Source organism: Echinops telfairi, unplaced genomic scaffold (assembly GCF_000313985.2).
Source record: "Echinops telfairi isolate 266 unplaced genomic scaffold, ASM31398v2 ScPeMD7_18;HRSCAF=68, whole genome shotgun sequence".
NCBI classification, from domain to species: Eukaryota; Metazoa; Chordata; class Mammalia; order Afrosoricida; family Tenrecidae; genus Echinops; species Echinops telfairi.
In genome coordinates, this window is record NW_022103915.1 from 8234020 (window position 1) to 8247433 (window position 13414).

At 61.7% G+C, this 13414-nt stretch overlaps 1 protein-coding gene across 3 annotated transcripts; it reads left to right on the plus strand.

Moving 5' to 3' along the window:
- Positions 1 to 469: 469 nt before the first annotated feature.
- Positions 470 to 12309, plus strand: EXOC3L4 (exocyst complex component 3 like 4). Of its 3 annotated transcripts, none has more exons than XM_030885017.2 (12): positions 470 to 553; positions 3955 to 4376; positions 5218 to 5872; positions 6598 to 6709; positions 6960 to 7082; positions 7366 to 7466; positions 7674 to 7754; positions 9351 to 9465; positions 9964 to 10083; positions 10174 to 10326; positions 10776 to 10897; positions 11812 to 12309. In XM_030885017.2, the coding sequence occupies exons 2-12, from the start codon at positions 3971 to 3973 to the stop codon at positions 12002 to 12004; spliced, it is 2181 nt and encodes a 726-aa protein (XP_030740877.1). In that variant the 5' UTR covers positions 470 to 553; positions 3955 to 3970; the 3' UTR covers positions 12005 to 12309. The 3 variants fall into 3 exon arrangements, with proteins under 3 accessions (XP_030740877.1, XP_045144179.1, XP_045144180.1); XM_045288244.1 differs by having other exon boundaries at positions 503 to 553; positions 3905 to 4376; XM_045288245.1 differs by lacking the exon at positions 470 to 553 and adding an exon at positions 3467 to 3546.
- Positions 12310 to 13414: the final 1105 nt, after the last annotated feature.

Consider the following 13414-nt stretch of genomic DNA (forward strand, 5'->3'; position numbering starts at 1 on the left):
GATTCCCCGCCCCCCCACCTTCCGCCCGCAGGGTGGGAGCTGGCTCCTTTGGACAGGCTTGGTGCCCTTCTCATCCTATTGCCTCCACCTGAGTCCCCCATTCACCAGTTGGGGTCCCACCTCCCACCTCTGCTCAGGTGCTGATCATGCCCCGAGTGAGGAGTCATCCCGGTGAGGTCCGTGTGCTGTTGTCCCTCTAACAGACTGGCTCAGTCTAGTCTCAGCTCCTTGGGGCCCCAGCCCCTCACCCTCTCCTGTGAGCCAGGAACCAAAGGTTGTCCTTTGCCAGCTGCCACAGCAGCAAGACCTCTGGAACTAGAGAGGGGCGGAGCGCTGCGGAAAGTGAAAGTATGGGGGCTGGTGAGGGTGGGGCTGGTGGGTGCAGGGCGGCGCTGAGCTGACCACTGTTGAGAAATCACAGCTGCTGGCCACTCACTCAGCTGCTCCGGAGGCCCTGAGGCCTGGCCAGGCTCTGAGAACCCCCGCTCAGCCATCTTCTCTCAGGGGCCCCCACTGGGTCTGCTTGGGGACATAGTGCCCGCCCATTCAGCAGGTATGTGCCTGGTAGGTGGAACCAGAAGTCCAGAGGGCTGCTCTGGGCAGTGGGTGGGGTTTGAGAGACTGAGGCCACTGTCGTTCTGCCAATGTCTTTCTGGGCCAAAGGCCTTGACTGGGAGCCCTGCTGACCAAGTCAGGGGCCCATCCCGAGTCACACGCAAAGGTGCACCCACAGACGCACGCATGCGTGCAGGAAGCAAAGGTAGACAGCGAGACTCTAAGACAGGCCGGCACACACACTGGGCTTCAGCACACACGTTCACCTCGAGATGCTCAAGGGCCCACATTCCTCCTCACAGTCAGTGGTTCTCAACCATCCTAATGCCTCGACCCTTAAATACAGTTCCTCATGTTGTAGTGACTTCCGAACCATAACGTTATTTTCATTGCTACTTCATCACTGTAGTTTTGCTACTGTTATGAATCGGGCAACCTCTGTGAAAGAGTCGTTCGACCCCTCCAAGGGGTTGTGACCCACAGGTTGAGAACCGCTGCTCTCAGTAGACCAACATCCGAGCAGACACGGCATGGACGTAGGCTCACGCTAACACAGGGCTCGTTGGGCCACTGCTGCTGGGGGAGAAGGGCTGGGGGTCAGGTGGCTGGGGAAGGCTGCGCCCTGAAATAGGCGACAGCCTGAGAAGGTGGAGTGAGGGGAGTGGTCCTGAGTAGGTGGAGAGGAAGCCAAAGTGGGGTGTGTGTGTGTGTGTGTGTGTGTGTGTGTGTGTGTGTGAGAGAGAGAGAGAGAGAGAGAGAGAAGGGGGGCAGGGCCTTGAACTCCAAGGCAAGGCGTCAAAGCTGGGAGGACGCTGGCAGCTCGGAGGTGCGTGTGTTTTGTTTCGCTGTTTTAAGTGTTATGTGGTTGTCCGCGAGAATCACTCAGTAGCCAAGGACTGACCTGGCCTTCCCGATGTGGACAGTCCGTGATATTGCCTCCATTCTTGGGGTTATGCAACTGCTCTGGGAGGGGATCTGTTTTGTTGTTCTTGGAAAAGGAACCTGTTCTCCCTGCAGTAGTTATGAATTTGGGCCACTATCCACAAGGGCAGCAGTTCAAAACCACTAGCAGCTCCTAGGGACAAAGCAGAGGCTTTCTACTCCAGTAAAGAATGACAGTCTCAGAGACCCACAGGGGCAGTCCTACCATGTCCTATAGGTCGCTATGAGTTGGGAGTGAGGAGGGAGAGCGGAGAACGAGCGAGGGCATTGGGCATCATGTGTTCATGCCACCAACACTCAGTGAGGACTGAACTCTTAGCAGCTCCCATGTTGGTCTTTATATCTCTGAATGTTTTTTTTTACCTTCTCACCTGAACGAGTTCTCCCGGCAGACGTTGACAGATAGAGGTGGGAGCACATGTCTGTGTGGTGGGCCCAACAGTCCTGGAAGGTGACAAGGGGGGCTTCTGTTCAGGGAAGAACTCCTGACTGCTCTGGGTGGGGATCCAGGGGTCCAGGAGGGAGAGCAGAGAGGAGGGCAGGGCTGGGGTCAGGTGATGGTGGGGGGCCAGAGGGGAATAGGGACCTTCCCAGGGTGCAGTGCCCAGGGCTCAGGCAGTGCCCAGACTATGGGGGCTAGTTTTGTGTTTTGATGGCTGGCGCAATGGTCTGGCCCTGGGGTGGTGGGTAGGGAGGTCAGCCTGCTGCAGAGCCCCATAGTCAACAGTTTGCAGCCATCAGCTCTCCGAGTGAGAAAGACGGGGCTTTCTACTCCCATCAACAGTGTCCGTCTCAGGAACCCACATGGACTCCATGGCTGTGAGTCTGGTCTGGTTTGGATCTCACCCCTGGCCTCTGGGAGCCCCCTCCCTGGGGGTCTTCTGTGGGAGAAACAGATCCAAGGGCAGCAAGCCTGAGTCCCCAGAAACACAGGCTGTCTCTGCTCCCCGCTCCGGGGCTCTGTAACAGGCCAGAGGCAAGGCACAGAGCCCGTTTCCTCCTCCGTGAAATGGGTGAGTGACATTCCTGCCCCAGGGCTGTCAGCAGGATCTGATCTGCACCTGGCGCTTACTAAGTGGGAGCTCTTCCCCATGGAGCCAGGGCCGGTCATCCCTGCCCCCTATACTGTACGGGAAAGAGTCCTTTTTGCCTTGCTACTCCCATGTTGAGTGTGGGCAGGGGAAGGGGCTGGGTGGACGGCACTAGGACCCTGTCCAGCTGTGTGAGCCTGGGCTGGTGCCTGCTGGGACACAAAGTGACCTGTGGTCAGGGAGGGGCTGATAAAATTCCATCAATCACCTGGAGTGCCTTCTTCCAGCTGCACTGACCTGGGTCCTGTCTAGAGAGGTAGGCTCCGTTGTCTGGGGCCGGACACACCGGGTGGTGGGCAGGTGAGGGTTTGGGACTGCCTGGCACAGTGTCATTCCATTGCAGGGAAGCTGAAGCCTTGGGGAGTGGGGGTGGCACAGCTCCTGTCCACTCACTGTCACTGTGTGTGCGCCTCTGTGTGTGTGCTTTGCTGGCTCCAGCCCCTGCCTTGTCCTGGGACCCCAGAGTGGGGGTGAGGAGCTTTGCCTCTGCTTGGCTGGGAACTTCAGTAGGTCTAGTCCTTCTTCCAGGCTCAATTTCTCCACACGTAAAGTGAGATCTGGCTGACTTAAGTCGACCCCCAGCCCCCTTTGCACAGTGGGGTAGGCGGGGCAGGTGGAGAAAGTGCCCTAGTTGCTCCCCGCCTCCCCCCTCCCCTAGTTTTATCAGAAGCCAGAAGAGCAAACAGCCAGCTCTTTTCCCGAGGAGGGGGTGGGTGGAGCCACATGTGTGTGTGTGTTTGTGTGCCTGAGCTAGTGGGGAGGCTCATTGGGAGCCCAACTCCCGGTTAAATATAGAGCTGAGTCTGCTCCCGCTGTCTCCACTGTGGGCTGTGTAACCTCGATAAGCCACAGGGTGACCCGAAGCAGGCGCCCTCCGCCCCCCCGCCTCCACTGGCCTCCAGCCCTGCAGCCTCTGGGAGGGGGTGGACGGTGCTCGGAGTGGAAGCCGACTGGCCTGGTCAGTGGAATGTGGGCTGAGCTGGGGGCTCTGAGGGTGGCAAATGGACTGGAGGGTGGGGGGCAGGTAGAACCCCCAGGACCTAAAAGTCCTGGAATCCTGGGAGCAGTTGCCTCCTGGGGTTGGGGTTAAGTCTTGGGGCCTGCAGGCTTACCCCCTTTTCCTTCTGATGGGCAGGCTCTGGGAGGACCTGTGGGGGAGAGGAAGGCAGGCTCTGGAGAGGTGTTGCGTGGAAGTGGCTGTCAATATCTCGGTGCCCAGCAGTGGCCTGAAGCCCACTTCCCTTGGAAACCTTCCTGGACGAAGTCCCTCAGCCTGCCAGGCCTCAGCTTCCTGCATTTCTGTGTTGGCTCCCCAGGACTGGGTACACCCCGCTCCCCGTTTCCTGAGCCTCCTTCTTGCCCCCAGCTCCCCTGCTGCCAAGATGCCATCACCAGGCACAGTGACCCCAGGACCGGGCCTGGGCAGCCCGAAGGAGCAAGGCCAGCAGCAGGCCCCAGGGCAGGTGGTCCAGAGGAGGGTGAGCAGCGGGGACATGCCCAGCACCCACTACAGTGACGAGGCTGCACAGCCTGGCTGGGGCACCTTGTGGCGGTCCTTATCCCGGGCGAGCCAGCGGGCCCGGGGCCCTGAGGGTGTGCTCAGGCGCAGCGCGAGACTCATGTACCGGTCCCTGCGGAGATCCCCAGAGAAGGGCATGGCTGCCGACTCAGCTCACACGGCCACTGTGACCTCGAAGACCAAGCGCCCGGAGGCACCCTTGAGGGACAAGGATGGTGTCAGCCAGCAGGCATCCACTGGGGGACCTGAGGATATGGTAGCCGAAGCAGGTGAGGGCCCCACCAGCCACATGGAGTATGAGGGGGGAGGGGAAAACAGGTTACATGATAGCTTCCTAACTGGCTCTGCTTCTCCTCGGAATGCCCCTCCCACCCACCAGGGACATTTAAATTCTCATAACTCAGGGAGGGAGCACCCATCAGGCAGATGAGAAAACTCAGGCTTGGAGAGGCAAAGAGAGTTGCTTGAAATGGATGAGGTGGGATTTGAACCCAGTGCTTGAAATGGATGAGGTGGGATTTGAACCCAGGTCTTCAGGACACCAGAATGCTAGCTTTCCACACTCAGTAGCCAGGAGATAGCCCACACACCTGGCTCTCTGGGCCAAGCTTGGGCAGTGGACAAGGCATGGCTGCTCTGATCCTGCCTGTCTGGAGGGAGGTGGGAGGGGCTGCCTAAAGGAGGACCCACGGGAGCTGGCCCTCATTGGGGGTGCAGGTGGTGGCAGAGGGCTGTTGGAGGTTGGGGCTGTCCTGGCCAGCATTGTTGAAGTCTGGCCCTGAGGCAGGAGCCTGGACCCAGGCACACCCAGCCTGAGCTCTGACCCCATCAGACCCGCCATTAGAGCTATGGGCCAGGACACCAGGGCAGGCTCAACAGAAGCCTGAGTGGGGGTGGGGAGCCAGGGGCTGGGCACTGCTGGCAGGCCAGCTCCACTTAGGGCCGCTTCAAAGAAGGGCCCCTTGTAGTTGGGGTGACCCTTCCCCGAGCAGCCCCTCCCACCTCCCTGGGGTTGATGACAGAGACACAGGCCTTGACTCCTCTTGTGGTCCTGGTGCTGTCCCATGCATTGCCACCCCCAGGCCCCCCCATAGCGCCCATTCCTTGCAGAAGGCAAGTCCGTGGCGGACCTCATCACGGAGCGGCAGCTGCTGGCGGCCTTCACCCAATTACAGGACCTGGAGACAAAGCTGGTGGCCGAGAAGACCTCGCGCGCCTACCAGCAGGACCCCACTGCCTTTGCGCGCCGCGCCATGGACGTGTGTCTCCACTACGACTGTCTGGCCGCCGAGATCGGCGCCATGGTGCGCGAGACGCTGAGCCCGTCAGGGGTGGACACTGCTGCGCTAACCGAACTGGCCCGCGTGGTGCGTGCCGAGGAGGAGGCCCACCCGGCGCCCCCTGAGGACGGTGACTTCCTGCGCACGCCGCGCCGCTGGCGCCAGCACTGGGAAGACGCGGTGCGGCAGAGCGTGCAGGAGCGCGTGCGGCGGGCCAGCTCCGGGGAGGCCCCGCAGGACGACCAGCGCTCGCCTGGCCTGGCTCACCTTCTGGCCGCACTGGGCGGCCTGGTCCGTGGCGATCTGCAGAAGGTGCGGCTGGAGGTGCAGCCTGCCTACGCGGCTGCCGGTTTCTCCGCCTGGGAGATCTACCTGCAGGCTTTCCACGGCGCGGTGGCCCAGCGCCTCCAGGAGCTGGCACAAGAGGCCCGTGGCTGCGAACAGCTCTATGTCCTGCTGGACTGGGCTGCCAATGTCTACCGAAGGTGAGGCCAGGGCGCCACTGCCTGCCAGAGTTTGGGGAGATCGCTCTCGGCCTGGGTTTTCCTAAGGGGAACCCAGCATCCTAGTTCCCCAAGGTAGAACATATGCCAGACGAGGTTCCCACGAGCAGGGGCCCAGTGAGAGGGCCTGTGCTCTGCCAGCTGGTGCCTTGGAGTCTAAGCAGCGCCACACACCCCTCCCCTCCCAGAGGGAGACAGCCTTGGGCTCACAGAGCTTGGTGCTGGCTGAGTTCACTTGCTTGCTCACCCCTGCATTGTGGAGTGGAAAGGGAAGGGGAGGTCTCCTGCCCCCACTAGCAGGGGTAGCTGTCCTGCAAAAGGAGGGCCCACAATGGCCCAGGTTCCCCTGCCTGAGTGCCTTTAGTTAAGCATTTGGTTCCCAAGCTGTGTGATGTGGGAGTGGGCAGGTGAACAGCCTAGCCTTGGGTGAACCTTGACCATGACTGAGGTCCACATGGACAGCCATCCTCCTGTCTTCCCAATTGGCTCTGCTAGGGGGCCTGGTGAGGGAGCAGCTGGGAACTTGGGGGAGGGGAGGGTCTTCGTCGGCCAAAGGAGGGCCTGGGGATGGGATCCTTAACAGAGGCCCAGGGTCAGTGACACTGCAGTGATGGCTTCTGGCGTTAAGCCAGGCCCGGGGGAATGGGCGACAGCGGCCCTTTGATGCACAGGAGCCCCGCCCCTCAGCCTGCCACCCTGCCTTCCAGCCCTGACTTCCTGGGTGCCCCGGACTTGGCGCTGCCCGCTGAGCCGCTGCCCCCACTGCTGGCGCCTGAGGTGTGGGCCGGGTTGGAGAATGACTACACCAGATTCCTAGAGGTGAGGGGGCAGGGCCAGGCCGGAGAGCCGGGGCCATGCCCTGGGCACCTTGCCGGGAACTGGGGCACTGTCTCAGGCTGCCCCTCAATGCTGGGCGTCATGAGGGCTGGTGCCACCTCCCCTCTGTAGCTTTGGGCATGGGCCTGTGGTATGGAAGGGTGGCCCTCGCCGTAAGGACGGGGAGGGCTGGAAAGCAGGGGCGCAGGCCCTCTGTGGTGGTAGGTCTCACCACAGCCGGTCCTCTGTGCAGACCAAGATCGACAGCTGCTTCAACAGCATCCTGCAGCTGGAGCGGAGGCGCTGGGCAGCTGCAGAGGCCCCTGAGGTGCTGCAGGGTCGCTACCACGCACCGCTCTCCATCGATGTGCACATGGTGCGACCTGAGGGGTCAAAGGGGCGGGTGCTTGGGCTTCCCGAGTGGGTGGGGACCCCCTGAGACGCCGAGCCCATGGCTAACCTCCGCTCCTGGTGGGCACTCCAAGTGGGGCACAATTGGGACTCCAGGGACAAGGCATGGGTGCAGCTCCCAGCTGGGCAGGTGACTCCTAGCTGCAGGGAGTTGAGAAGATTGGTAGTGAAACGGAGGGGAATCGGTCCACGAAGCAGGGTGCTGGGGACTTGGGGGCTCGGATGCGAGCTCATCGCCACGCCCGCAGCTCGTGGGTGAGCACGTGAAGGCGGCCCGGGCCATCTCGACGGAGCTGGAGGCCACCACTTTGAGGATCTGTGCGCAGGCCCTCGGCCTCTTCGTGCCCAGGTGCGGGCGGAGCAGGGTGTGGGCGGTGGTTTGTCCTGGGAGCCCCGCCCCAATTTGCTCGAGTCGGGTTGGGGTGGGGAAGGGGAGGGAGAGAGGGCTTTGTCCAGCAGGTGGGGCAGGAGGCCCAGCACAAAGCCTAGGCGAGGTGCAGAGCTGGACGATGCCAAACCCGGTAGGACCCCACGGCCTCTACACCTGCACCCCCAGGTTTGAAAAGGCTTTTCTGGAGTCGGAGGGTGTGAGCGTGCCGCACCTGGGCGCCTACATCAACGCTTTCGAGGAGCTCAGGTGGGTCTGGGGCGCCTGGCGGCACCTCCGGGAGCCTGTGTCCGGTGTGGCCAGCAGGGGGAGCGCGAGCACAGGGAGCCGGCAGGCAGAGGGGTCCTGCCCTGGGTGGAGTGAGGCTGCAGGGCTGGGGCATGGGCGCTGATGGAGGCAAGGGGAGGAGCCTTCATCAGGGCCCGGAGGGGCTGCTCCCTCCTAGAGTGAAGTCAAAGGCAGGATCCCCAGGAGGCTACTAGGGACCCAGCCCACCCACAGGGCAGTGGCACTGGGGAAGGTTTCAAAGTGGAGCAAAGGCTGGAGAGTTCCATTCCCCCCATTCCTGTCTGCTGCCTGGCCAGGCTGGTCCTGCCACTCTGGGCTCTGTTCCTTCCACTCTTTATGCCAGCCATCCTTTTCCTTCCTTCTCAGGGACAGCCGGGCTGTGGTGAGAGTTGGGTCTGGATCTGTCTGGGAGTTGGGTCTGGATCTGTATGCTTCCAGGAGGCCCTCTTTGTGGGCTGGAAGAAGGCTGTTCCTGTTGTGTCCTCAACCTCAGGCAACCTCAAGGTTGCCCAACCCCCCCCCCCCTCCGTGGGCACACCAGCAGCTCAGGCCTTGGCTTTGAGGGTTCAGATCTAGCTCTGTCACTTAGCAGCTGTGAGTCCTGGGCCAAGTTACTCAACCACTCTGGGCTGCCTGGCAAACAGGAATCAGATCCCTTGCTTGCTGGCTAGGGCTGTGTGGGGCCTCAGTGTCTTGGAGAACTTGGGCCAGTTCCACTTTGAGCACTGGCTGTGTGCCTGCACTGTGCTGCTTCACACACCTGCTGCCCTTGCATCCTGACTTCAGGGTGCCCCTTGACAGATGACAAAGAAGTGTCACTTGGCCAGTCACACAACCAAGTGGTGGATCTGGGTTTGAACCACATTGGCCAGGTCCAAAGTGTAACCACAATCAGGCACTGCTTCTCCAATGCTCTCTCACTCCTGATCAGAGCCCCATGGCCCTGAGCCCTGGGGGCTCTGGGGGTCAGCCAGCCCCAGCTCCTGCCATAGGTGTGGTCCTCGCTCCATCTGAGGTGGCTTGGGAGGGAGCCTCCCTTGGTAGGCAGTCTCTGGTTCAGGTTCCCCAACAGTGAACAAAGAAAGGTATCACCCTCCTGGGGGGGAGGGGTGTCCCCAAGCAGGATGGGGTTCCTTCCATAGCTTAGCCATGGGGTAGAGGTGGCTCACCCCCCCATGAACAGCCCCAGGGGCGTGGTGCTGTCCCTTCCTTTACTCTAATCCCAGGGTTTTAGGTTGGGCAGCCTAGGAGCTGCCCTTCACCCTGTAGCCTAAATGCATGGAGTTGTTGTTGTGGTGCCAAGCCAACATGGCTGTGGCTGCATGCAGGGCTATGGTACCCCAGCCTCTTCCCCTAACCCCTCCTTCACCTGTCTGTCCCCTTACCCCCATTTCACCTCCTGTGTCACCTGTATCACCCCCCATTTCACCTGTCCTCCCCCTTCACCTGCCCCCCACCTCACTTCTCCCTTCACCTTCCCCCTACTTCACCTGCTAACCTCATCATCCTCATCATCCCTGCTAACCCCTCATGTCACCTGTCTGGCCCCTTCCCCAGGACCAACCTTCTGGCCAGGTTCCCAGGCACCTTTGAGGAGCTGGAAAAGCCCCTGACCAGGACCACATCCACATTCCAGAAGCACCTGCTGGAGAGTTTGCAGAGTGATGTGCAGGTGAAGGGGCAGGGCAGTCACCACCTTTCTCGCCTACCCTTTCTCCCCACTTCCTATGCCCAGCAGGTGCCCTTGCACTTGAAGCCCTGAACCCAGGTCACGTCCCCCACTTCCTCTAGGTCAGTTTCAGACCTGTGTGTTTTAGGAGCCTCAAGGAGCAGGGTTGCTGGTGATCTGCCCACCCACCTTCTCATTTCAGCCCACCTCTCCATGGTCGAGAGCCAACCCCAAGACGGTGTTCTGGAGTTGGAGCTGGGGGAGGGGGACTAAGCAGGTCCTTGGTGGTGGTGGTGGTGGTGTCTCCACCCAAACCCTGAGAAGCCCTTCCTGACCATGCCTCTCAGGGCATGAAGAGAAGTGACAGCCCCCCACCAAAAAAACAAAAAAGACAGACCTCTAAAGCTCTTTCCGGGTGACATGGCCCTTCCAAGGCTTTAAGGGGGGGCCCCCATGGGCGGGGTGACACAGTTGAAGACCCCAGCTCTCCCAACTCCCTAGCCACTCTTCAGGTTACTGTGCACCAGGGCCTGGCTGACCCAGGACGCGCTCCAGCCCCTCATGGACAAGGTGGTAGCCTTTGCCCGCCAACTTGAGCTGGTGGCTCCCCCTCGGGGACAGGTAGGGTGGCGAGGGGGTGCGCCCTGGCGGGGTGTGTCCACACCAATTGTCATCTGACACTCTGCCATCTGACACCCCTCCCCCATTCAGGAGGTCTTGCACGAGGCACACCGATATGTGGTCCGGGAGTACCTGGTGCAGGCCCTGAGGCCGCGCGAGCGTTTTCGGGGCGCAGAGCGTGTGACTGGCTCCCAGAAGATGAACCTAGAGGCCCAGGCCATTGGTGACACCTTCCAGGGCCTGGTAGGCGCAGCGCCATTGCTGAGGGGCACGCACCTTCCCAGGAGGCTCCTACACGGAGCTGCATCACGTGGGGGGCGGGGACTAGGCGGGGCGGGGCCGGTTCGGAGAGAGGCTCGGGCATCTGGACATTTGAGCCTGGACCCAGGGGGCATGGATGCTTCTCCAAGATTTGCATGCCCTTTGCAGGCACCGCCCCCTCTGGACAGCCCTTGGAAGGGCTCTCCTCCCTAACCCCATCCCCACCATCCCCTTCCATCAGAGCCCCTGCCCCCTCTTCACCTGGGCTGCTGGATGTCCCCCTCGAAGTGTGAGTCCCGGCCCTGGCCTCAGTTTCCCCATCCGCGCAGAGACGAGAGGGGGCTCTGCGAGCTGGTTCTTGGGGAAGGGAACTGGGGGAGCGGGCTCCTCTTTGGGGAGGGGGTGTCACGGGCACCTCCCTATCCCTTCAGGGCTCAGAGGCCTCGTGGCTGGACCAGGCCATCTCAGGCGTGTCTGAGATCCTAGGTGAAACAAACAAGGACCGCATCCAGCAGCACTTGGAGGAGCTAATCCGGAGCTACCAGGACATCAGGTCCGTCCGTCCTCCTGCGGGGTCGGGAGTTGGGGTTGGGGCCTGCGGAGGGTCCCTGGCGCTGCGGGAGTTCTGGCTTTAGTCAGATAGAAGCTCCATCTAGTTCCCGAGGCTCTTCCCTGACAGAGCTCGAACCCAGGGCCACGGGTAGGCTGTAGCACCGGCTCAGGCCCTTATGGGTGGTCTCCTCCCTGCCCCCAATGGGAATCCAGGAGTGGCAGGACCCCTCCTCTCAGAGGAAGTCACTGGAAACCCCAAGTCTTCCAGCCCAACCGCCTGAGCCGGTCCAGGAGGGAGGCTTTGAGGCAGGCTTTGTTTTGGGACTGCGGTGATTCACCAGATCCCTGGAAACCCCAGCCCGACCCTTGGGTGGCCTTGGAGATTCCAGGATGGGGAGGCTGCATCAGAAACTTCCCCATCCCGGGCCCTTCCCGATTCCACGCCTTCCCCTCGCCCCGCCCCACCCCTCCATCCCCTCCTGCTCTTGGGAGGCCTGGCCCGAAGCCCTGGCTTTGGCTTGCGGGTAACTCTTCCGGGAGGGGGGCTTTCCCCTCGGAGTTCCCCTGCCCTCGACCCGGGTTCGGGTTCCCGCCTGGTGTTCTGGTGAGGAAGGGGGCGATTAGATTCTCGGGCTCCACAGGGTTGCCTGGCTGGGCTCCTCCCACAGTGCTGCTCCGGGATCTCCCCCCCAACCCTCCCCCCGCCCCACCCCGACCCCCGCCCCGCACCTAGACTTCTGCCTTCCGCCCGCTACCCTCTCTCCACTTGCTCTCTGGCAGCTAGGCCCTCCCGACTGGGTTCCCGGACAGCGGGGGCCACTCACACCTCCCCGCGGAGCGAGGGTCCTCCTCCCCGCAGCCTGGAGGGCCCCCTGGGGTGCAAGGTGGGCAGTGAGGGCCTGTGTGTCGCTGTAGGCAGGAGCATGTGCTGGCCGTGTTGTCGCTGCGCCGACTGGGCCGCCGCCGGAACCAGCGCTTGCTGCAGCACACTCAGGATCTGTTGAGGGCTGCCGCCAAGGCCGGGAGCTCGGGGGACACCGGGGGGCGCGTACTCTTCGAAGAGATCGAAGTGCCCACCTCCATGGACGTGCTGGTCACCTGCATCTAAGGCTGAGCCCACGGCTGGGGTTGGGTCTTGTGGAGGAGGGCCAGCTTGGAGCCTGGAGAGGCCGGCACTCCTGGCCCTGGCCCTGGCCCCAATCCAGAAGCCCCTGGTCATGGAATTTTCCCCTCCGCCGCGCCGCGCATGCCTGCTTTTCCGGAAGGAACCCAGGGGATGCGGCGGCCGTGGCATTTGTGGGGGAGGATTGAGGAGACTGGCGTTGCCCACTGCTCACCCAGAGGCCCTCCCCGCCTCCCCCAGCCCAGGGGGATGAGCCAGAGTATTTATTTTAAAATTCAAAACGAATTAAAACGGTGTCTCCCACGGAGGGGCTGTGCTGTGGCTTGGCACAGGGTCTTGGTCTCCATGCTTGGAGGGGCCGGGGGCGCTGGTGCCAATCTTTTCCTACCTGTAAGGATATTGCACGGATGGGAAGACAGGGAGGCCCAGAGGTGGACGGGCCACCCAGGGGATGCAGAGCCACACAGCTGCCTCTGGGTCTCAGGGAGCCTGGCCACAGCGCTAGCTTGTCCCCAGGCAGGCTGTGCCTCAGGGGTAGAAGAGGTTAAGGCTTATTGGGAAGCTTGTTAATCTTTACAGATGTGAGAGGGACTCCCCAGCAGTGATAATTGTCAGGCTGTTATAGGACCGGTGGTACCTGTGGAGTATGAAGGGGATGGGGGCAGGTGCCGGCAGGCCTCAGCCCTGGAGATAGGGATGCAAGGTGTGTATTCGCTGTGCCCCCCACCCCTCACCCCTTCCAAGTCTCATGGAATGCTGCTCAGTCACTTGTGGCTGGTCTGCCGGAAAGCCATTTGCATTGGCAGCTGGCGTTTGGCAGGGAGGTGGAGTGACTGAGATGGAGTTTCCTGGGAGATCCAGGGTGTATACTCCCCTCCACCCCTCAGGAAGGCTTTACCCCAACTCTCTGGGGTTGGGGGCCAGCCCATCTCCCTCCTTGTGATGTAGGCAGTGCTGGGCAGTTCACCGGCTTGGCTTAGTGGCACAGTGGTGAAGCACCCATCGGCTAACCAACTGGTGGGCAATTTGAACCCACCAGCCGCTCCAGGCGGGACAGCTATGGCCAGCTGCCTCCATACAGAGTCCAGCTTTGGAAATCCTCCGGGGTTGCTTTGAGTTCAAATTGAGCTTTGAGTGCAAATTGAAGAGCCGCCAGGGGGTTGGTTTGGCTTGGGGACTGGGGGTAGGGATGGGAGTGGGCGGGGTGGGGCAGGAATGAGGAAGTGGGGAAGTTCAGGGTTCCCAGGCTCCAGAGCTGGGGGTGGGGGCAGGGTGTGTGAGAGCATAAATCCTGGCAAGCAGTCTTTGTGTCCGTGGGGAAACTGAGGCTGACAGTGGTCGGTGCACGTGCTGGGTTTAGCACAGCCTGGCCATGGTGGGGTGAGCCTGCTGGGA

Coding starts and splice junctions, on each gene's coding strand:
- EXOC3L4 (XM_030885017.2), top strand. CDS start 3,971: ATGCCATCACCAGGCACAGTGACCCCAGGACCGGGCCTGGGCAGCCCG. Junction 6,710..6,959: donor ACTACACCAGATTCCTAGAG/GTGAGGGGGCAG, acceptor TCCTCTGTGCAG/ACCAAGATCGACAGCTGCTT. Junction 7,083..7,365: donor TCTCCATCGATGTGCACATG/GTGCGACCTGAG, acceptor CCACGCCCGCAG/CTCGTGGGTGAGCACGTGAA.